General features: G+C 42.8%; 1 protein-coding gene across 1 annotated transcript; it reads left to right on the plus strand.

Annotated features, from left to right (window-relative positions):
* Positions 1-362: 362 nt before the first annotated feature.
* Positions 363-23,772, plus strand: LOC144595515 (E3 ubiquitin-protein ligase TRIM62-like). The gene is made up of 6 exons (XM_078403035.1): positions 363-926; positions 3,489-3,584; positions 8,611-8,844; positions 9,150-9,172; positions 19,819-19,967; positions 23,219-23,772. Exons 1-6 carry the CDS (start codon positions 363-365, stop codon positions 23,770-23,772), a joined length of 1,620 nt encoding a protein of 539 aa, XP_078259161.1.
* Positions 23,773-25,321: the final 1,549 nt, after the last annotated feature.

Raw genomic sequence — 25,321 nt, forward strand, 5'->3', positions numbered from 1 at the left:
TTAAAAACTGCACTAACAACAATCCTAAATTTTATGTCATGGCACACTACATTTAATTAAAACAAATATCAATTATTTATTGAGTTGAATCTTCCAACTGCTGACTCTATGTAAATAGAGATAGACATCTGTAGACTAAACCATTCTCTTTGGAAGAATGCATCTGTGATATAATTCTTGTACTCTATGATACATCTACAAATTTGTATATTTTTAAAGATAAATATCTACATTATAAAGAAAAAGCAGTTGAAACATAACTATATTTTCCAATATGTACAAGTAATTTGCGATGCGGAGAAATGGAATATCCCATGAGTATATAAATAGTGGGTTTCTCTCCATTTTGTTATAGGGTCACTATGGCTGGATATCTGAGACAGGCCAATGGTTACAAGGATGAAGTTACTTGTTCTATCTGCCTGCAGGTGTTTTCCTATCCAGTGACTTTGAACTGTAATCACAGCTTCTGCCTCAAATGCATCCAAGATCACCTGAAGCACAAGCCGCCTGCAGACAATTATATCTGCCCAGAATGCCGTGTCGAGTTCGTTGAAAAGCCAAGATTGCTTAAAAATCCCCAGCTCGTGGCAAAAGTTGAAAACTTATCGAAATCCCAGGAAAGGAAAACAGTCTGTGACTACTGTTTTGACGAGCCAGTGCCGGCGGTGATGAGCTGCATCCAGTGCGAGACTTTCTTTTGTGTAACCCACCTTCGCCCACACAGTGAAAGAGCATTGTTGAAGGATCATGTTTTGGTCGATCCCATGGAAGCAGTGTTTCTGCTGAAATGTGAAGAGCACAAGGAAATCCTTAAGCTTTATTGCAAGCAAGATCGTGTAAGCATCTGCAGTCTTTGCAGTATTATGGGGAAGCACAAGAACCACTCGGTCTTGACCATCGATGAAGCAAAAAAGGAAATCCAGGTGAGTATGAAGTAATGTCACGTAATAGAGATAGGTTTTGAACAGAGAACAGTACAGCACAGAAACAGGCCGTTCTGCCCATAATGTCTGTGCCAAACATAATGCCAAGACCAATTCTTATCTATCTGCACGTAATCCATATCCCTCCATTCCCTGCATATCCTTGTGCCTGTCCAAAAGTCCCTTAAATGTCACTATTGTATCTGCCTCCACACCATCCCTGGCAATGCATACCAGGCATCCACCACCCTTTATGTTAAAAAAAACTGGCCCTGCACATCTCCTTTAACCTTTTCCCCTCTCACCTTAAAACTATTCTCTCTAGTCTTTGATTTTCCATCCTGAGAAAAAGGTTCTGACTATCTACTCTATCTGTACCTCATAATTTTATATACTTCTATCAGGTCTCCCCTCAACCTTCGACATTCCAGAGAAAGCAATCCATGTCAGAGATGCTGCTTGACCCATTGAGTTGCTCGAGAACTTTGTGTCTATCTTTAGTATAAACCGGCATGTGCAATTCCTTCCTACACAGCAAGCCTGTCCAACCTCACCCTCAAATACCCCCAAATATAGGCATAATTCTGGTAAACCAACTCTATCTCTGTGCCATTACACAAAGGTTGGTTATACAGGGACAGGCTGTGGCCTTCAGTCTGTCACTGGAAGGCCAGGTCTGCAACCCTTTCCACTATTCAATTAGATTACACCAAATCTCTGTTGGAAAATAACTGCAGATACTGGTACAAATCGAAGGTATCACAAAATGCTGGAGTAACTCAGCAGGTCAGGCAGCATCTAGGAGAGAGGGAATGGGTGACGTTTCGGGTCGAGACCCTTCTTCAGACTGTCTCTGTGTTAACTGCATTTACTGATTATTCTCTTTGAAGTTGAAACTTTACTATCCCTATCCCAAAAAAATCCATCAGTCTTCTACTGAACTTCAGCTGAGTGAAACCAGTCTTCTAATATTGTGTAAGAAAAAACTTTTTGAAACAATGCTTAAATTATATTCTCCAGTCCTGAATTTTACTCACATGCAATTATCTATCTACCCCTCAAATGGCTTTATTTCAAACATATCAGTCAGATTATTGCTGAACCTATTGGAAATACAAAACAAGTTTGTGTATTTTCTCTTTGAAATTTAACTCTTTAAGATCTTGTATCATTCTGCTAAGTCAGTCTGTACCCTTCCAAGATCAATATATGTCTTTCCTGAGGTTCAAAAGTGAAATCAATACTCTGCATGGGACATGATCAAAGTTCCGAACACTCAAAAGTTTTTGCAAATACTGAACAGAATGACTTTAAGGCCAAATATGTTCAAAATAGAGAAACACAGCAAGTGGAAGTTAGAAAAATAACAAGCAATATAAACAAAAATGAAGCAGTAAAACAGGGCGTCAAAAGTAAGGGGTTATTAATAATGCCAAATGCCTTTCTGCATATTCCCGAGTTGCATATGCAGCTTATGTGGAACAGTGCAACTCAATTTGGCAAGCAGCTCAATGTGTGTAAATTCAACCATTGAATAAAATTTCAGCAAGATTGGCACCTACGGTGCTCAAGAAAAATAGAAATACATATCCAATTACTATGGCATTCTCATATATCTCCCAATTCATGAGAATCAGGAGAGTTGATTTTTAAAAAACTTATTTTGTATTGCTTCTTGTTTCATTCCCTTAAGACCAGCATTATTTTTATTCTGAAAGGTAGGTGCTTGAGATTCTTACTGACATCAATTGTAAAGCCAAACTAGTTTTCAAGCTGTAAGCAATCTGGCCTCGAACATTTATGATTGTGTTTTTTATTGTGTATACAAGTGATCGATTAAGCCTTTGAAATTCATTCATTTTATCCCCATGCAAACCACCTCTTCCTGCTCCGCAATCAAGAATTCAAACCCTACAGTATAATTCATCAGTATAGTTTAATGATATCATTATGATACAATTTTAACTAAATATGGAACTTAACTAATTATGAAAAGGAAAGGTTTAGAAGAATACTAGCCTGAGTGGACCCATTGGGCCCAAACCTCTCCTGCATTGATCCAGCACCCACTCCTCCCCCACTCTCCCTCTCCCCCTCCCCCCCACTCACCCCCTCAGCATAGGTCAGCACAGTGGCGTAGTGCTGGGGCTGCTACCTTAGCGCCAGAGACCCGGGTGTGTTCTTGACTGCGGGTGATGTCTGCATGGACATTCTTCTTGCAGGTTTGTGGGTTAATTGGCTTCTGTAAATTATAAATGGTCCGTGGTGTGTCGGATAGTGTTAGTGTACGGGATGTTTGCTGGTCAGCACAGACTCGGTGAGCCGAAGTGCCTGTTTCCACGTTGTATCTCTGAAGTCTAAAGTAAAATCTGAAGGAGCATAAACCATTTTTTACCACTATCTAAATTTTTTTTGAAAATCTCTTCTAAGATTCTGCACTTCATCAGGGCCTCATTGTAAAACAATTGCCTTTTGTTGCTACAATATAATACTACTCAGGATTTACTTCAATATCAGGTTGTTAATGAGTGCGCTCATTCATTTTCTTTGTGTTCTTATCAGTTGACTTTCACAGAAAACATGAAACAGCTTAATCTAAAGAGGACAAAAGCAGAAGAGGCTGTCAAACGACTACAGGAGCTAAATTGCCATGTGTTAGTAAGTGTTCAGTTAAAAAGTAATTGCATTTTTACAATTTTTGGTAATTCGTCTTTTTTTAAAATCAACAAGATGAAGCAAAAAGGTAACTTTTTGAAGAAGATTGAATTTGAGTAAATTTTACATTTAAATGTTCAACTAAGATAACATTATTAAACATTATTGCAGCTTTATAGATTACTAGATCAAGTGGGCCCAAACCTCTCCTGCATTGGTGCAGCACCCTCTCCTCCCCCCCTCCCCTCTCCCCTCCTCCTCCTCCCTCTCCCACTTCCCCTCCCCTTTCCCTTCCTCCCCACTCCATCCCCCTCAACCCCCCTTATCCTCCCTCCTCCCCCCTCCCTCCCTCCCTCCACCCCCCTCTCTCCCCCCGCACTCTCTAGGAGATAGATTTAAACTTTAAAATGTGAATAATAGACAATAGACAATAGACAATAGACAATAGGTGCAGGAGTAGGCCATTCAGCCCTTCGAGCCAGCACCGCCATTCAATGCGATCATGGCTGATCACTATCAATCAGTACCCCGTTCCTGCCTTCTCCCCATACCCCCTCACTCCGCTATCCTTAAGAGCTCTATCCAGCTCTCTCTTGAAAGCATCCAACGAACTGGCCTCCACTGCCTTCTGAGGCAGAGAATTCCACACCTTCACCACCCTCTGACTGAAAAAGTTCTTCCTCATCTCCGTTCTAAATGGCCTACCCCTTATTCTCAAACTGTGGCCCCTTGTTCTGGACTCCCCCAACATTGGGAACATGTTATCTGCCTCTAATGTGTCCAATCCCCTAATTATCTTATATGTTTCAATAAGATCCCCCCTCATCCTTCTAAATTCCAGTGTATACAAGCCCAATCGCTCCAGCCTTTCAACATACGACAGTCCCGCCATTCCGGGAATTAATCTAGTGAACCTACGCTGCACTCCCTCCATATAACACCGATTTCAATGAAACTTCTTCCATTAGCACCAAAGGGACAACGATGACTAAGGTGGGCCTAAAATTGTCATACTATAGTGTACCATTTTGGCTGTAACTCAGGGACAAACAAACAGACGAGAGTTTCAGCATATAGACTAGACCAAGTGGATCCGTTGGGCCCAAACCTCTCCTGCATTGGTGCAGCACCCTCCCCTCTCCCCCCTCCCCCCTCCCCCTCCCTCCCTCCTCCTCCCCCTCCCTCCAACACCCCCTCCCCCTTCCCTCCCTCCAACCCCCCCTCCCCCTTCCCTCCCCTCCCCCTTCTCCCCTTCCCCTGGGGATCTCAGGAAGGATATGCTGACATTGAAGAAGGTCCAGAGGAGGTTTACGAGAATGATCCCACGCATTATTGGGTTAACGTAAGGCGAACGTTTGACAGCTGTGGGCCTCTACTCGCTGGAGTTTAGAAGAATCATAGGGGGCCTCATTGCAACATACCCGATAGTGAATAGAATGGATGTGGAGTGGATGTTTCTGTTCGTGGGAGAGTCTAGGACTAGAAGGCACAGACTCAGAATAAAATGACTTACCTTTAGAAAGGAAATGAAGACGAATTTCTTTCATCAAAGGGTGCTGAATCTGTGGAATTCATCGCCACACACTGTTGTGGTAGCCAAATCATTAAGTATTTTTAATGCAGAGATTGACAGATTCTTGATTAGTAAGGGTATCAGGCTGATGAGAAGGCAGGAAAATGTGTTGAGAGGGAAGGATAGATCAGCCATGATTGAATGGCACAGTCGGATCGATGGGTTGAATGGCCAAATTCTGCTCCTATGACATGAACTATGGAACTTTGGTTAGGCTGTATTTGGAGTATTGCATGCAGTTCTGGTCACTTCATTACAAGAAGGATGTGGAGGCTATGGAGGGCATAAAAGATGTTACTAGAATGTGGTTGATTAGGGGCTTTTTGTTATAAGGAGAGGTTGGATAGACTGGTTATTGGTTTCTCTGGTGATCAGAGATTGAGGTAAGAAGTAAAGAATTTGATTGTTCCGTTTTCTTTGTCTCTTAATCTCCTAGACCTGATAGAATGGTATAAAATTATGAGAGGCATAGATTGGGTAGACAGTCAGAATCTTTTTCGCAGGGTAAAATGTCAAGGACTAGAGGGCATACCTTTAGTTGAGAATTTTTTTTTCCCACAGAGAGTAGTGGGTGCCTGGAATGTAGAAACATAGAAAATAGGTGCAGGAGTAGGCCATTCGGCCCTTTGAGCCTGCACCGCCATTCAATATGATCATGGCTGATTATCCAACTTAGTATCCCGTACCTGCCTTCTCTCCATACCCCCTGATCCCTTTAGCCACAAGGGCCACATCTAACTCCCTCTTAAATATAGCCAATGAACTGGCCTCAACTACCTTCTGTGGCAGAGAATTCCACAGATTCACCACTCTCTGTGTGAAAAAAAACTTTCTCATCTCGGTCCTAAAAGACTTCCCCCTTATCCTTAAACTGTGACCCCTTGTTCTGAACTTCCCCAACATCGGGAACAATCTTCCTGCATCTAGCCTGTCCAACCCCTTAAGAATTTTGTAAGTTTCTATAAGATCCAGCCAGTGGTAGTGTGCAGCCAGTGGTAGTGATGGAGGCAGATACAATAGTGGAATTTAAGAGACTGTTAGCTAGCCACATGGATAAGTCGGCAATGGAGGGATATGTATCATGTGCAGGCAGAAGAGATTTGTTTAACTTGGCATCATGTTCGGTACAGACATTGTGGGTCAAAGAGCCTGTTCCTGTGCTGTACTATTCTATGTTCTATTAGAGGAGCATATATGGTGGGCAGGATGTGTATCAGGCCAGCTACCATTAAGTGTAAAAGGATTATTAAGGTTAGAAGAAGCTTAAGAAATCACTATTGACCTTTGAATCATGAGATGCTTTACCCCTTTAAACTATGAATGCAGAATATATCATTGTTAAGCACTTACTGTTAATAAAAAGTGGAGAATATATTGAAAACTGGTCCAGAAACATCCATTGGACTGGGGATGGATTGAATTGGTTGCTTGAGAGGCCCTGGTTCTATCAATAATGTCACATAATTTAAGGTGACAACTGCAGTGCCATTGTATGATGGACAAGAACCTCAATGGCATTGAATTTAATTGAATTAATCCTAGCACTACGTTGCCAAGCCAGCTTAATCACAATATTATCATGCAATTTTAAAGGTTGATTCTAATGCACTTGTTCCTGCTTTAAAATAAAATTGAGAATTGGATGAGTCTGGTTGATTAATTATGTAAAAAGGAACTGTAGATGCTAGTTTAAACCGAAGATAGACACAAAAAGCTGGAGTAACTCAGCGGGACAGGCAGCATCTCTGGAGAGAAGGAATGAGTGACGTTTCGGGTCGAGACCCTTCTTCAGACTAGTTAGGGATAAGGGAACCGCAAGATATAGACAGTGATGTGGAGAAATAAAGAACAATGGATGCAAAAAAGTAAAGATGATAAAGGAAACAGGCCATTGTTAGCTGTTTGTGGGGTGAAAATGATGAGCTAATGTGATGGGTGGGGGAGGGATAGAGAGAGAGGGAATGCCAGAGCTGCCTGAAGTGAGAGAAATCAATATTTCAAAAAAATATTCATACCACTGGGCTGGAAGCTGCCCAAGCGAAATATGAGATGCTGTTCAGCCAATTTGCATTTAGCCTCACTCTGACAATGGGGGAGACCGAGGACAGAAAGGTCTGTGAAGGAATGGGAAGGAAAATTAAAATGTTCAGCAACCGGGAGATCAGATTGGTGCAGGCGGGCTGAGCAAAGGTGTTCCGTGAAACGATTGCCCATTCTGTTTGGTCTCGCCGATGTATAAGAGTCCATATCTTGAACAACGGATACAGTGGATGAGGTTGAAGGAGGTGCAAGTGAACCTCTGCCTAACCTGAAAGGACTGTCAGGGTCCCTGGACAAAGTTGAGAGAGGAGGTATAGTGACAGGTGTTACATCTTCTGTGGTTGCAGGGAAAAGTACCTGGGGAGGGGGTTGTTAGGGTGGGAAGGGATGAGTTAACCAGGGAGTTGCGGAAGGAAAGTTCTCTGCGGAAGACGGAAAGGGGTGGAGATGGGAAAATGTGGTTAGTGGTGGGATCCCGTTGGAGGTGGCGGAAATTTCAGAGGATTATGTGTTGTATGCGACGGCTGATGGGGTGGAAGGTAAGGACTAGGAGACTCTGACTCTGTTGCGACTAGGGGGAGTGGGAGCAAGGGCGGAGCTGCAGGGTACCGAGGAGACATGAGTGAGGGCCTCATCTATGATGGGAGAGGATAACCCTTGTTCCCTAAAGAATGAGGATATCTCGGATGTTCTAGTATGGAATATCTTGGGTGCAGATGCGGCATAGACGGAGGAATTGGGAGTAGGGGATAAAGTTTTGGCAGGAAGCAGGGTGGGAAGAAATGTAGACGATTATTTGCAGGAAGCGTCATATCTTTCATTCATTGTTCTTTATCACATCACCATCTATATCTCTAATTTTCCTTATCCCTAACCAGTCTGAAGAAGGGTCTCAACCCACAACATCACCCATTCCTTCTCTCCAGAGATGCTGCCTATCCCGCTGAATTACTCCAGCTTTTTGTGTCTATCTTCTGGTTGATTAATTGATTGATTGAATGATTGATTGATAGATAATGCATGAAAACAGGTCCACTACGTCCACGTTGACCATTGACCACCCATTCGCACCAATTCTATGTTATCCCATTTATTCACCTTGACCTCAGGTGCTGTCTGTGTGGAGTTTGCATGTTCTCCCTGTGACCGCATGCATTTGCTTCGGGTGCTCCGGTTTCCTCCCGCATCTCAAAGATATGTGAGTTTGTAAGTTATTGTCCTCTGTAAGTTGCCCCTGGTATATAAGGAGTGGATGTGAAAGTGGGATAGCATGGAACGAGTGTGAACGTGTGATTGATGGTTGGCGTGTTCTCGGCTGTCAAAGGGCCTGCTTTTATGCTGAATGTTCTAAAAATCTGGTTATTTCTGAGTAAGAAATCTGAAATGTTGTCCTTTTTGGATTATCGATTCATGTAGGGTGCATATTCTGGATACCTGGAGAAGGCTGTGCACCATTATAAGGGAATTAAAGCCCTTATTGAAGATGACGAACAGCAGACTTTGCGGTTCATTGAAACTGATCGACAGGCTGCCACATTGTATGTTGAAACACAGACCAAAGACTGGCTGGAAGAGCTAGATGATATAAAAAGAGCCATTCTGCAAATAAACACCATATTAAATCAAAGTGATTCATTCAGATTTCTAAAGGTAAGTTTTTTTTGAGGAGTCTGTTTTAACTTCAACACCAAGGTATGGATAATAAAGACTCAGCGAGTCAGGCAGCATCCCTGGAGAACATGGATTGGTGAAGTTTCAAGTCCGAAATGTCACCTATTCATGTTCTCCAAGTATGCAGCCTGATCCACGGACTTACTCCAGCACTTTGTGTCTTTGTTTCATAAATCAGAATCTGCAGTTCCTTGTTTCTATTCTCTAAGATATGGATAATGTTCTTTTTCAATTTTCAATTTATTGGAGAGAAAATTAAACTCTTCTTTGTTTTTTTCTTTTAGGGAGCAAACTGCAATGAACATCGGTAAGAAATTCATTACATCTAATAGTTTTACTAAATAGAGAGCCTGCACAATCAAAAATCCACTTTTCAACCACGTGAATCATAGAGTCATACAGCATGGAAAAAGGCTCTTTGGCCCATCTCGTCAATGCCAATCAAGATGCCCTATCTAAGCTAGTCTTATTTTCCCGCATTTGCCCATAAACCTTTCCTATTCATGGACCTGTCCAAGTGCCTTTTAAATGTTGTTATCGTGCCTCCCTCAACTCCCTCCTCTGGCAGCTCGTTCCATGTAACAGCTGCTATTTAGTACAATTTACTAAATAGAATGACGAATGGTAGGTTTGCTTCAAGTTCATTCAAGCCAATCTCGTAGTAGTTCTGGAGACACAAGGAACGGCAGATGCAGGTTTATAAAAAGAGACTTCAAGGTCTGGAATAACTTAGTCAGGTCAGGCAGTATTTCTGGAGAACATGGACAGGTGACGTTTCCAGTATGAAGAAGGGTCCTGATCTGAAACATCAGCTCTCCATGTTCTCTAGAGATGTTGCCTCACCCACTGAGTTGGTCCAGCACTCAGTGTCCCATTGTACTTCTGCCAGCCTTTTCTGATTAATTTTATTTCCTCCATGTAGCAATAGAATCATAAAGGTACAGCAGGATACTATTTGGCCCATTATTTTCCATCAGCTCTCAACAGGACAGTTCAGTCAATTCAGCTATCCCATCCCTACAGTCCTGCAAGTTTATTTCAATTCAACTATTTATTCAATTCAGCAAAACAAGGAACTGCAGATGTTGGAATCTTGAGCAAAACAAAGACGACGATGCAAGTTTGCTGTTGCGTCCTTTTTTCTTTCAAAAGGTATTTGTTTTAACAACAGTTTCACAGACTTGATGAGGGAAAAAGGAATGTTCTTCTAAAAACTTAATGATTCAATGAGAAATGTATGGGGAAGCTAAATAAAGTTCTGGAGGAACTCAGCGGGACAGACAGCATCTATGGAGGAAATGGACAAGCGTGTTTCAGGTCAGGACCTTTATTCAGATCTATTAAATTTACTCCAAAATCATTGATCATCTCTCCTTCATCACTCATAGGCAGCTAGTTGCCTTCATTACCATGAGGCATAAAACAAATCCTTTCCTCTTCACCCTCTATCTCAAATCTGTGTCCTCTAATCCTTGTATCCCACCTGTTAGCTATCATTTCCAATCTTGTTTACCTCTCTCAAATGTCTCCTCAATATCTCTTTATCAGAGGAAGCAGTTGAGGCAGGTTCTTGAAATAAATCTTAAAATGGGATTATGAAATAAACAGTAGCGTATGGACAGGATAAAAGGAAATAGGAGCAGAGATTGGTCATTTCCGTTCTCTTGCCTGACCCACCAATCAATATAATCACGGCTAATCTTTCCAAGGCCTTCTCTTCTCTTCTCTTCTGTGCCAGTTCCTCATTGCTCTCAGTTCCATGATCTTTCTAAAACGCACCATGAGAAATCAAGATTGAACTTGGGTTGCTGGATCTGTGAGGCAGCTGATCTCCAAGCTGTATCACCGTGCTGCCCTTGATCCTGATAAGTTTGAGAGAAATAGTCACGGATAATTTGTCAGATGTACCTAGGATCAATGAAATTCCTTTTTTACATAAGGATCAGTAAAAATCTTATGATACACGGGCGCAATCATACTTAAGTACAAGACTGGAAGAATAATAAATTGCACTGAGGCAGTACACAAGGGTTGCTACATTTCCAGTGCCATCTTGTATCCTTCAAGCTCAAAGTTCAAAGTGTAGAGTCTTAACTTGGCCGAACAAGCCCACTAGGTTGGAATTGCAAGGATCGGCCTGGCCAGATGACCAGAAAGGGTCGGACGTAGAGCGTGAATGGTTGCACCATTGGAAGCATTGAGGAACAAAGGGATCTCGATTTCCATGCGCAAAGATCGTTTAAGATGACAGTACAGGCAGATAGGGTAGTGAAAGAGATTTTAGGGTAATAGAGAAATAGGGTAGTGAAACATGATTTTATTCAGCCAGGGCATAGAATAGGAGAGCATGGAGGTCTTGGTAAAACATTCTAAAACCTTGATTAATCATAGCTGGAATGTTTTGTGCATATCCAATAAAGGGTCTGAAGAAGTGTCCCGATGCGAAAAGTCGTCTATCCATGTTCTCCAGTGATGTTACTTGACCCGCTGAGTTACTCCAGCACTTTGTGTCTTTTTCTGTAATCTAATACCTCCTCGTGTCTACAGATTGCTGGTGATATTTACAGCAAAGAACTTGAAGCTCTCGACCATTTCCACTTCGGCACTATAGAGTCCTAGAGTTATACAGCACGGAAACAGGCCCTTCAGCTCAACTCACCCGTTGCCCAAGATGCCCCATCTAAACTATACATGCTGATTGTGGAATAAACTCAACTCAGTTCCTCAGTCATTCTCAACTCTTTCCCATTGTTTGCTTGAAAATATCACGCACCCGTTGTTCCTAGGCTCAGGAACATAATTACAGCAGCTCTATTGCAAACAGATGTGGATTAATTGCTTTCACAGCATGCATTCACCAATATTGCCAACTAATGCTTACAGTTTGAGGGTTGTCTGATGGAGCTAATGACTGCAAAAAAAATAAAACGGTGGTGCTCAGAATACATTTTCCTTTCTAAAGTATATAGGCATCACTGGAAGCTGGTAGAGCTGCTGCCTCACAGCGCCAGAGACCAGAGTTCGATTTTGACTAAATTAGAGCCTTCACATCCTTCCTGTAACGAGGCAAACAGAACTGTACTCAATATTTCAAATGAAGTCTAATCAAAGTCCTATAAAGCTGCATTACCCACATTTGGCCCACATCCATTCATAGAGTCACAGAGTGATACAGTGTGGAAACAAGCCCTACATCCCAACTTGCCTACACTGGCCAACATGTCTCAACTACATTAGTCCCACCAGCCTGCGCTTTGTCCATATCCCTCCAAACTTGTCCTATCCATGTACCTGTCTGTTTCTTAAAAATTGGGATAGCCCCAGCCTCAACTATCTCCTCTGGTAGCTTGTTCCGTACACCCAGCACCCGTTGTGTGAAAAAGTTACCCCTCATTCCCATTAAATCTTTTCCCCTTGAACCTATGTCCTCTGGTCCTCGATTCCCCTACTCTGGGCAAGAGATTCTGTGCAGCTACCCGATCTATTCCTCTCGATTTTATACACCCCTCTAAGATCACCCCTCATCCTCCTGTGTTCCAAGGAATAGAGACCCAGCTTACTCAACCTCTCCCTATAGCTCAGACCCTCTAGTCCTAGCAATACCCTCATAAATCTTCTCTGAACCTTTTCAAGCTTGACAATATCTTTCCTGTAACGCAGTGTCCAGAACTGAACACAATACTATATGCAGTCTCACCAATGTCTTATATAACTGCAACATGACCTCCCAACTTCTATACTCAATACCCTGACTGATGAAGGCCAATGTGCCAAAAACCTGACCACGTTATCTACCTGCGACTCGACCATCAAGGAACCATGCACCTGCACTCCTAGATCCCTCTGCTATACAACACTCCCCAGAGGCCTACCATTCATTGTGTAGGTATGGCCCTTGTTAGACGTCCCAAAATGCAACACCTCACATTTCTCTTTATTAAATTTCATTAACCATTCCTCAGCCCACCTGGCCAATCGGTCAAGATCCTGCTGCAATCTTTCAAAACCATCTTCACTATCTGCAAAACCACCCACTTTTGTATCATCAGCAAACTTGCTAATCTTGCCCTGTATGTTCTCATCCAAATCATTGATGTAGATGACAAACAATAACGGGCCCAGCACCGAACCCTGAGGCACACCACTAGTCGCAGGCCTCCAGTCTGAGAAGCAACCTTCCACCATCACCCTCTGCTTCCTTCCATGAGGCCAATTTACTATCCATTCAGCGATCTCTCCTTGGAACCCATGGAATCTAACTTTCCAGAGCTGCCTACCGTGTGGAACTTTGTCAAATGCCTTACTGGAATCCATGTATACAACATCTCCAGCTCTGCCCTCATCAACCTTTTATAGTCATGTCTTCAAAAACTCAATCAGTTTTGTGAGACACGACCTCCCACGTACAAAACGATGCTGACTATCCCTAATCAGTCCTTGCCCATCCAAATGCCTGTATAACCGAATACTCTCTAGTAATTTTCCAACTACCGATGTTAAGCTCATTGACCTATAGTTCCCAGCATTTTCCCTGCAGCCCTTCTTGAATAGAGGCACAACATTTGCCACCCTCCAATCTTCCGGCACCTCTCCTGTATTTAAGGAGAAATATTCATTGAGAACCTTGCCCATCTCCTGTGGCTTCACACAGAGGTGACCACTTTGATTCTTGAGAGGTCCCATTTTCTTTCTAGTTACTGTAGAGCTGTAAAGTTGCTTCCTCATAGCGCCAGAGATCTGGGTTCAATCCTGACCTCAGATGCAGTCTGTTTGGAGTTTGCACGTTGTCACTATGGTGCGTATGTTTCCTCCGGGTGCTCCAGTTTGCTCCCATATCCCAAAAGACATACACGTTGGTAGGCTGGTTGGCCCTCGGTAAATTGTTCCTTGTGTGTAGGTGAGTGGTAGAATCAAAACCATGAGACACGAGCAGAATTAGGCCATTCGGCCCTTTGTGTCTGCACTACCATTTGATCATGGCTGATCTATTTTCCCCTCTCAACCCCATTCGTCTGCCATCTCCCTGTAACCTTTGATGCCCTTACTAATTAATCAATTTCCGCTAAAAAAAATCCCAATGACGGCCTCCACAGCTGTCTGTGGCAATGAATTACAGAGATTCACCACCCTCTGACTAAATACATTTTTCCTGATCTGAGTTGATGAGAATGGAGAGAAATTTAAAAATGGAATGAATGTAGGATTAGTGTAAAGGAATGGTTGATGGTCAGCAGGGACTGTGGGCCGAAGGACCTGTTTCCATGCAATATCTCTCCTTGATTATGACCCTACAAATGCACGCACTTATGAAACTAAACCATACCTCCTCCGTCCGAAATATTGAAACATGTGTATAAGGCTGGGAAATTGAAGGATTTTCTTGCAATATGTCTCGTGCACTACAAGCCTGTAATCTTATCCCAGAGGAATGGGACTCAGAAATTGTGTAACCACTAAGTATCTCTACAAAATTAAAAGAATTGAGGTTAATTAAAGCAACAAAGAAAAATTGTTGTCTGAAAGAACACAACAAATCAATCAAAACGTAAAATCAAACATATGACACCCGAATCCTGCCAACCACAAAAATAAATTAAAGGATCATTTTGATTTCTTCTAGGTGGAATGGAGTACATTTTATTGGGATAACTTAAAAGTGACATCACTATAGTTTCAAAGAAGTGGGATCTATCTAGATTGTCTTTCAAAATGAAATACATGTATAATAATACATTAAAACTATATTAAAATGGTATCGTTTTATCAAATCAAGAAACTAATTCAATAAACATTCACTAATGAATGGAGATATCAGGTGAAACTCAGTGGGTCAGGCAGCATCTGTGGAGGGAATGGACAGGTGACATTTCAGGTCTGGACTCTTTACAGAGGCTTTTCGGAAAGGACCTTTCTTCCTTCTATGAAGAAGTGTCCTTACCCAAAAGCTCGTTTGTCCATTTTGAGACGGGACCCTTCTTTAAACCATTTCCTCATGAACTATTGACAGATGCTCTATTTAGATGAACATGCTCACTAATTTCACCTTGTCTTTAAGGTCTAATGGTACTTTATTGGCACATGCACCTTGGTACTGTGATATTCCTTTTCTGCATAGAGTTCAGTAAAAGTCTTACTATACATAGGCACAATCGCATTTTAGTACAAAAGTGTAAGATTACACTGAGGCAGTACACAAGAGTCGCCATGTTTACGGCACCATCTTGTATGACTCAAGTCCCAAGTTGTTAAAATGTAGTCTCAACTCGGTTTCAAAAGTAGGTCAATGGGAAAGCAAAAAAAGTGGGCCTTATTTGACAATGAAATTCGTACAAATGTCTTCCTTTCAGTGAACAGGTCTTGATTACACAAGCAGGTTTATTAAAGTAAAAAACATGGCGAAATTGTACTATTTTACACTTGGCCTATGACTAGTTGTTGAGTTAGAAAGGAGGGGATTCAGGTGAGAACGTGTACTAAATAATTTAAAAAAAGACACAAAGTGTTGGAGTAACTCAGCGGGTCAAGCAGCATCTCTGGAGGACATGGATAGGTGATGTTTTATTTTGAGTCGGGATCCTTCTTCAAACTGATTGTGGTGGAGGGGGGGAGAGAAAGCTGGAAGAGAGATAGGGGCAGGACAAAGTCTGGCGAGTGATAGACACAAGGAACTACAAATGCTGGTTTACAAAAAAAGATACAAAGTGCTGGAGTAACTCAGCGGGTCAAGCAGCATCTCTGGAGGACATGGATAGGTGGTGTTTCGGTTCTGGACCCTTCTTTAGACTGATTGTGGTGCAGTGGGGGGAAAAAAGCTGGAAGAGAGGTGGGGCAGGAAAAGGCCTGGTGTGTTATAGGTGGATATCATCCAGTCAATGTAGGGCAGTTTTTAATAATGCATTTGCAGTTTGTAAGTTCATGCTGTCTGGCTCCTGTCTGTCTGGGACAGAGCTCTCTTTGTGCATGGTTACACAGATGTGCCAAGCTCTCTCCCGCTGCTAAATGTTTAATTATTTCATCATAGTGGATATCAGCATCTGTACAGTCCAATTCATGAATATTAATTGTAGAGGTCCCAGGCATATTCTTTAAACCTTATTTGACACTATGCTGAGTGCTCGAGTCATAGTCATAGAGTCATACAGAGTGGAAACAGGCCCTTCCTCACAACTTGCCCACGCTGATCAACATGCCCCATTTACACGAGTCCCACTGCCTGCCTATAGGCATTTGGCCTATATCCCTCTAAACCTATCCGTGTACCTGTCCAAATGTTTGTTCAATGTTGTGATAGTACCTGCCTCAAATACCTCCTCTAGCAGCTCGTTTGATATAACTACAATCTTTTGTGTAAAAAAGGTGTTCTTCAAGTTCCTATTAAATCTTTCCTCCCTCACCTGAAGCCACCCTGGTATCAAACAAAATCAATCAGAGACTACCCCCTACAGGTATTCTCACACCACCTTCTCATCCAGATAGTTTGGACTTGACAAGATTCACTTTATAACAGTGTGACAAGAGGCAGAAATGGAAGGTAGACACAAAATGCTGGAGTAACTCAGCGGGTCAGGCAGCATCTCTGGAGAGAAGGAATAGGTGACATTTCGGGTCGAGACCCTTCTTCAGACTGATGTCAGGGGGGGGACGACAAAAATAGGATGTAATAGGAGACAGGTAGACTAGTGGGAGAACTGGGAAGGGGGAGCAGAAAGAGAGGGACAGAGGAACTATCTGAAGTTAGGGAAGTCAATGTTCATACCGCTGGGATGTAAATTGCCCAAGCGAAATATGAGATGCTGTTCCTCCAATTTGCGCTGGGCCTCACTATGACAATGTTGGAGGCCCAGGACAGAAAGGACAGATTGAGAATGGGAGGGGGAGTTGAAGTGCTGAGCCACCGGGAGATCAGGTTGGTTAAGGCGGACTGAGCGGAGGTTGAGCGAAACGATTGCCGAGCCTGCGCTTGGTCTCGTCAATGTAGAGAAGTTGACATCTGGAACAGCGGATACAATAGATGAGGTTGGAGGAGGTGCAGGTGAACCTCAGCCTCACCTGGAAAGACTGTCTGTGTCCTTGGATGGAGTCAAGGGGGGAGGTAAAGGACAGGTGTTGCATCTCCTGCAGTTGCTGGGGAAAGTACCTGGGAAGGGATAAGTGAACCAGGGAGTTATGGAGGGATTGGTCTCTGTGGAAAGCAGAAAGGGGTGGAGATGGGAAGATGTGGCCAGTAGTGGGATCCCGTTGGAGGTGGTGGAAATGTTGGAGGATAATTTGGTGTATGCGATGGCTGATGGGGTGGAAGGGGAGGACAAAGGGGACTCTATCCTTGTTACGAATGGGGAGAGGGGGAGCAAGAGTGGAGCTGCGGGATATTGAGGAGACCCTAGTGAGAGCCTCATCTATAATGGAAGAGGGGAACCCCAATTTCCTAAAGAATGAGGATGTCTCTGATGCCCCAGTATGGAAAACCTCATCCTGGGTGCAAATGCGGCATAGATGGAGGAATTGGGAGTAGGGGATAGAGTTTTTACAGGAAACAGGGTGGGAAGAGGTGTAGTCAAGATAGCTATGGGAGTCAGTGAGTTTGTAGTAGATGTTGGTCAATAGTCTGTCTCCTGCGATGGCGATGGTGAGATCCAAAACGGTAGGGAGATGTCGGAGATGGTCCAAGTATATTTAAGAGCAGGATGGAAATTAATGGTAAAATTTATGAAGTCAGAGAGTTCTGCATGGGTACAAGATGTAGCACCAATGCAGTCGTCAATGTAGCGGAGGTAGAGTTTGGGGATAGGGCCAGTGTATGCCTGGAACAGGGATTGTTCGACGTACCCTACAAAGAGACAGGCATAGCTGGAGCCCATGCGAGTGCCTATAGCTATGCCTCGTATTTGGAGGAAGTGGGAGGAGTCAAAGGAGAAGTTGTTGAGGGTAAAAACCAGCTCTGCTAGGCGGAGGAGAGTATTGGTAGATGGAGATTGGCTGCTTCTGTGGTCGAGGAAGAAACGGACGGCTGCAAGACCATCCCGGGGGGATGGAGGTGGAGAGTGACTGGACATCCATAGTAAAGATGAGGGAGTGAGGGCCTGGCAAACGGAAGTTATTGAGGAGACAGAGAGCATGTGAGATGTCTTGGACATAGGTAGGGAGGGATTGGACCAGGGGGGATAGGATGGAGTCGAGGTAGGTGGAAATTAATTCAGTGGGACATGAACAGGCAGAAACAATGGGTCTGCCAGGACAGTTTTGTTTGTGGATTTGGGGCAGAAATGGTTCCTTTAACAAAAGCAGTCATAATTCACTGAGAGAAGTGAATGAATGAATGAATGAATGAATGAATGAATGAATGATATTTTATTGTCACATAAAGTATCATTCATTCATTCATCTCAGTGAATTAAGTCAAGAGATACATAAGTCAGGGGACACAAGAGAATAGAGTCTTGAGCAAAACACAAAGTGCTGGTTTAACTCAGCGGGTCATACAGGCAGCATCTGTGGAGTACGGACAGGCAACATTTCAGGTCAGGACCTGTCTTCAGACAGAAAACAAGGTGAAGTTTAGAATGAAGTTTATTCCTCCCTTTGGCTTTACGTTTCACTCCTCTTCTCTCCCTCTGGGACCCCTTTCATCTCTAGCCTTTGTCACTCATTTCACCCAACTGTCAATCAAATTCTCCCACACCTGCATCATAACTTCATAGGAGCAGAATTAAATCATTTGGCCCATCGAGTGTACTCTGCCATTCTATCGTGTCTGATCTATCTTTCCCTCTCAACCCCACCCTATTACATGCTATGTTTGTCCCACCTCTCTTTTCCAGCTTTCTCCCCCCTACAATCAGCCTGACCTCTACATCACCCCTCAGCCTCCTGCACTCCAAGGAATAAAGTCCTCGTCTGCCCAACCTCTCCCTCTAGCTCAGCTCCTGATGCCCTGGCAACATCCTCTCAGTAGCATGCATTTCATAATGGTATGTGAGCAGTTCAGTGTGTGCTCATGCACCAATGCTTATTACAGGTTTTGCACAATTAATATTACTAACACATACCTAGAGTGCAGACTTCATCTTCATCATTTTAGCTGCAGAAACAGGTGGAAAAATGAGAGATGGAGTTTAATCCGAGCAAGTGTAAGATGTTGCACTTTGGGAGGTCAGATGTAAGGGGAAAATATACAATGAATGGCATGACCCTGAACAGCAGTGATGTGCAATGGGATGTTTGGGTTCAAGTCTATAGCTCCCTATAGTGGCAATCTAGGACTGGACATTGAGCATCAGAGTCAGAATGTCATGATGCAGCTGGTAGGACTTTGGTTAGGACACATTTGGAATATTGCGTGCAGTTCTGGTCATCCCATTACAGGAAGTATATAGAGATTTAGGAAAGGGTGCAGTGGAGGTTTACCAAAATGTTGCCTGGATTAGGGGGTATTAGCTACAGAGAGAGGTGGGGCGGATTTGGATTGTCTCTCTGGAACTCTAGAGGTTGCAGGGATAGAAACATAAAATTCTGAGAGGTATAGATAAGCTAGACAGTCATAACCTTTTCCTCGGGATGAAAAATCAAATAATACAGCGCATAGCCTTAAGGTGAGAGAGGCAAAGTTTAAAGGAAATGTGCATGGCGATTTCTTTTAAATTTTAACACAGAAGATTGTGAGTGCCTGAAACATGCTGCTGGATGTGGTGTTGGAGGAAGATATGATAGTGGCATTTAACATGCTTTTGGATAGACACAGAATTGCAAAGAATGGAGGGATGGATTATGCACAGGTTGACAAGAGATGGCCTTGGCATCATGTTCAGCATGTACTGTTCTATGTTCTATGTATTGTATATAGCTTACACACTGGGTACTTGGTGAGTTGGGTGACGTTCAATTTCTTACTGTATCTACTTTTCGCTGTAACGTTTTCTATGGTCAATGTTGTAATATATGTTAATTTTTTTGTAGCATTAATTCCTTGCTAAATAACCAGATGCCGGACATTCATGACGTTGTAATTGATGATGAAAAACTTTCTTCTTTGATGAAGACAATTAGCAAAATCTCCAACAGTTTGTCTAAGAATGACATTTCTGTCAGAAAAGCTCTCCTGGCATGTGAGTCTGACCATTTTCATTTACGGCCGGGCAAACCTCCTAACTCTTAAACAATTTAAACATTTATATCTCATTAATATAATGTTAAAGGGAATTTGAAAGAAAATACAGTAATGAAAGTGAAATATAATTGAGTGACACAGCCATGTAGTGGGAAGAACTGCTGTTGTCGAGTTCGCGAGCCTCAAGCATGTGATTCAACCTAGCACACAATGTTGCAAAGCCCATGCAAAGTCCAGTGGCCGAAGCAAACAAAAAGGACAGATCTGGCTCTGCGTTCCTCATTTCCACACTGCCTCACAGTGTCAGAGACCTAGGTTTGATCCTGACATCAGGTCCAGCCTGTGTGGAGTTTGCACTTTCGCCCCGTGGACTGCATGGGTTTCCTCCAGCTGCTCCAATTTCCTCCTGCATCCCAAAGGTGTGCGGGTTTGTAGATCATTGAAACAAGGAGCTACCAAGGATAGACAAAAAGTGCTGGAGTCATTCAGTGGATCAGGTAGCATCTCTGGAGAAATAGGATGGGTTAGACCTGACCCAAAACGTCACCTATCCCTTTTCTGCAGAGATGCTGCCGGACCCATTAAGTTGCTCCTGTACGTTGTGTCTATTCTGGGTGTATAGATTAATTGTCCACTATACATTCCCCCCAGTGTTTAGGGAGTGGATTCAATAGTGCGATAACATAGATCTAGTGTAAATGGGTGATCGATGATCGCCATGGACTCAATGGGCCGACGAGTCTGTTTCCATACTGTATCTTTCAATGATACAGTAGATTTTCAATATGAATATCTGCAGTCTAAAGACATGACTTCTGAACTTCACAAAGTCACGCTACCTCACTGAACCCTGGATTGGGAACATTATCAACATGGAGAGGTTGAACAACCTTGAATTGTTTTCTCTGGAACATCAGAGTCTGAGGGTGGCCTTGATAGAAATATATAAAATTATGAGAGGCATCGATATGGTAGTCAGTCAGAACATTATTCCTAAGGTGGAAATGTCAAAGATATGAGTGCTTAACTTTAAAACGAAACTTTAAGGTGAGGGACAATTTTTTTTGTACGGGGGGGGGGGGGTGAGTGCCAGGAACGTAGCCATGGGTGGAGGCTATTACGATAGTGCAATTTAAAAGGCTTTTAGATAAACACAGGGAAATGTAGAGAATAGAAAGATATGGATCATGTGCAGGTAGACAAGATTAATTTATCTTGGCATCATGTTCGAGAAGGACATTGTGGGCCGAGCAATGTACTGTACTGTTCCAGGTCATATGTTCTATGTTATGCTAGGAGTTATGGTTCAATAGGTGGATATGGGTTTCCAACAGCTAGAGGTTGGGCCGAAGAGCACTTAACACTCGGGACATTTTTACAAATTTAGCGACGCCAATTAACCTACCAGCCTGTAGGTCATTGGAGGGTGGGAGGAAGCCAGAGCACCCGAGCACCTCAATCAGTACCCCGTTCCTGCCTTCTCCCCATACCCCCTGACTCCGCTGTCTTTAAGAGCTCTATCCAGCTCTCTCTTGAATGCATTCAGAGAATTGACCTCCACTGCCTTCTGAGGCAGAGAATTCCATAGATTTACAACTCTCTGACTGAAAAAGTTTTTCCTCATCTCCGTTCTAAATGGCCTACACTTATTCTTAAACTGTGGCCCCTGGTTCTGAACTCCCCCAACATTGGGAACATGTTTCCTGCCTCTAACGTGTCCAACCCCTTAATAATCTTATATGTTTCGATAAGATCCCCTCTCATCCTTCTAAATTCCAGTGTATACAAGCCTAGTCGCTCCAGTCTTTCAACATATGACAGTCCCGCCATTCCGAGAATTAACCTAGTTAACATAGAACGCAGAACATGGAACAGTACAGCATAAGGACAGGCCCTTCGACCCACGATGTCTGTGCCAAACATAATGCAAAAATTAAATCTTATCTGCCTACACATGATCCATATAACCTCCTTACATATGCAGATATCTCTGAAATGCCACTATCATATCTGCCTCCACCAACACGTATTCAAGACACTCACCACCCTCCGTAAAAAAACTTGCCCCGCACATCTCCTATAAACTTTGCCACTCTCACCTTAAAGCTACGTCCTCTAGTATTTGATTTTTTCATCCGGGGGAAAAAGTTCTGACTGTCTACCCTATTTATGCCAATCTACCCTATTAACGCTTACTTTCAGATCTCTTCCACTGACATTCACAGTTTGTGTAGAGGAGATATATGCAATGACAAAGTGAGAACTATGTGAACACTCCTGAGCTGCCTCCAGGAAGGTCTTGGCTCTCTATTAATCTCAGAGATTGAAATAGCAAACTCCCTATATGGAAAGTTGTGATGCTCATCTTTGATGCATCAACTCACACTTAGCTGGTACCATATCTAGGATAAACAAGAAGCTTTGTCATCTCAAAAGCTAAATTTGTATCAGTCCTCTTAGAATACCTAAAATGTTCAACAGTTGAGCTCAAAAGAATCTGCAAGTGCTGGAATTTTGAGGAAAAATACAAAGTGCTGGAGGAACTCGATGGGCCGGGCAGCATCTGTGGAGGGAATGGGCAGATAATAGACAATAGACGCAGGCCGAGGCCATTCGGCCCTTCGAACCAGCACTGCCATTCAATGTGATCATGGCTGATCATTCTCAATCAGTACCCCGTTCCTGCCTTCTCCCCATACCCCCTGACTCCGCTATCCTTAAGAGTTCTATCTAGCTCTCTCTTTAATATATTCAGAGAATTGGCCTCCACTGCCTTCTGAGGCAGAGAATTCCACAGATTCACAACTCTCTGACTGAAAAAAGTTTTCCTCATCTCAGTTCTAAATGGCCTACCCCTTATTCTAAAACTGTGGCCCCTTGTTCTGGACTCCCCCAACATTTGGGAGCATGTTTCCTGCCTCTAACGTGTCAAACCCCTTAATAATCTTATACGTTTCGATAAGATCCCCTCTCATCCTTCTAAATTCCAGTGTATACAAGCCTAGTCGCTCCAGTCTTTCAACATATGACAGTCCTGCCATTCCGGGAATTAACCTAGTGTTTCGAGTTAGGACCCTTCTTCAAACTGAAGATGGTGCCTGGCCTGCTGTTACTTTGAGTTTTTCACCATAATATATTTTATTTGGTATTTTGTTTGTGAACAAGTATTATTGAATAATATGGTGTGATTGAATATATTTGTTTTTAAGCATTTAGTTTGGATAATCTTTTATTTTTTCCAATATACAGATGCAACCACTATTACTCTTGACCCTGTAACTGCAAATGAAAATCTTATCCTTTCTGAAGACCGGACAATCGTACGCTACACAGATGAAGTCTTAAAGGCTCCATACAGCCCCAAACGATTTGATGACACTTTATACGTGCTTGGTTCTCAAGGTTTTACATTTGGAAACCACTACTGGGAGGTGGTGGTGAAGAACAAGACGGACTGGGAGATTGGAGTTGCTTACTCGTCCATACCGAGGAAAGGCAAATGTTGGTTGGGTCGCAACAGTGTATCGTGGTCTCTCGAATGTAGTTGTGACCAATATACTGCATGGCATAACAACATAGCACTCAGAGTTAACGCCAAAGGAAAACTGAACCGGGTTGGAGTTTATTTGAATTACCCAGGGGGAATGCTTGTACTTTATGATGCTGAGAAAATGGCAGTTTTAATTTCCTTTTATCATAAATTTACGGAAGCTCTTTACCCCATTCTAAATCCCTGCAACAGCAAAGGAGGAAATTTTGCCCCTCTGACTATACTACAGCTGAAAGGAATTGGCCAGATCTAGGCAACAAATGTGTTTTTTCAAGAGTGTTGCATTGTCGTGTGTACCGATGATAGAACAATTACATTTTTTGAAAATTAGATTTTATACATATAGTTTCCAAGTTAAAATTAAAGAAATAGTGGCAAGAAAAAGTGGCATTTAGAGTCTCGCATGCAGTTCTGGTTGCACAATTACCGAGCGGTGTGATGTGGTGCTTTGGAAAGGGTGCAGAGCGCTGTCTGGGTTGCAGGGTGTGATGTGGAGCTTTAGAAAGGGTGCAGAGTGCTGCCTGGGTTGCAGGATGGATTGGTGGATTGTTTACTCTGGGATGCCAGAGGTTGAGGGGAGATCTGATAGAAATATATAAAATTATGAGAGGCACAGATAAGGCAGATAGAAAGAACCATTTTCCCAGGATGGACAAGATTAAATACAAGAGAGCATAGCTTTAAGGTGAGAGGGGCAAAGCTTAAAGGAGATGTGCGGAGCAAGTAATTTTTTGCATGGGGGTGGTGGGTGCCCGGAACGTGCTGTCGGGGATTGTGGCTGAGGCTGATACAATAGTGGTGTTTAAGGGACTTTTAGATAGGCACATGGATATGCAGGGAAAGGAGGGATATAGATTATGTGCAGGTGGATAAGAGTTGATCTTGGCAAAGTCCAAGAAGAAGGGCAAAGAAATGACAGATGGAGTTTAATCCGAGCAAGTGAGATGTTGCATTTAGGAGGTTAAATGCAAGGGGAAAATATGCAATTGATGGGCCGAAGGCAGGTTTTTGTGCTGTACTGATCTGTGTTCTACGTAAGAACTGCAAAGGCCAGAAAACCCAATTGCATTGCACACTTGTTTTGAGTGAGGTAGTTCATTGCAGATGTATATAAAATGTGGAATGTATTGGATTGTGATTGAGCAAGGAAGGATGTTGCATTTTTACATTTCATTGGGGTCGAATTGTTTTATTAAACATTGCTATTTGGAAACTATTTCTATTTGAAATGTATGTTTATCCCAGCAAAATAAAGGGCCAGGTTTGCAGCAGAGTCAAATATGAATAATTTGGAACAATACATTGGAATGTATGATTTTTATTGTGGTGTCTCGTTAAACGTACTTTCTTCTTTCTTCTATTTCACCATGAAAATAACTGTTCCATAATGAACAGCAGAAGAGGATAGGCACATAATGCTGGAGTAACTCAGCAGGACAGGTAGCATCTCTGGAGAGACATGAACAGGTGACATTTCAGGTCAGGACCCTTCTTCAGACTACTTTCATGTCTACCCATTCCTTCTCTCCAGAGATGCTGCCTGTCCCGCTGAGTTACTCCAGCATTATGTGTCTATCCTAAATCTTCTCTGCACTTTCCAGCTTGATGGCATCTTTTCTGCAGTAGGACAATCAAATCAGAGCACAATTCGGAGTCATTTAGTGAACAATTATGGAACAGATATATTGCATTTTCATACATTTGCAAACTCATTAATCTGGTTCGAACAAGGAGGCCATTGCACTTTGTTTATGGGGCAGCACAATGACACAGCCACACAGTGCCAGAGACCCAGGTTCAAA

This window comes from Rhinoraja longicauda, chromosome 7, assembly GCF_053455715.1.
Source record: "Rhinoraja longicauda isolate Sanriku21f chromosome 7, sRhiLon1.1, whole genome shotgun sequence".
Taxonomy (NCBI): domain Eukaryota; kingdom Metazoa; phylum Chordata; class Chondrichthyes; order Rajiformes; family Arhynchobatidae; genus Rhinoraja; species Rhinoraja longicauda.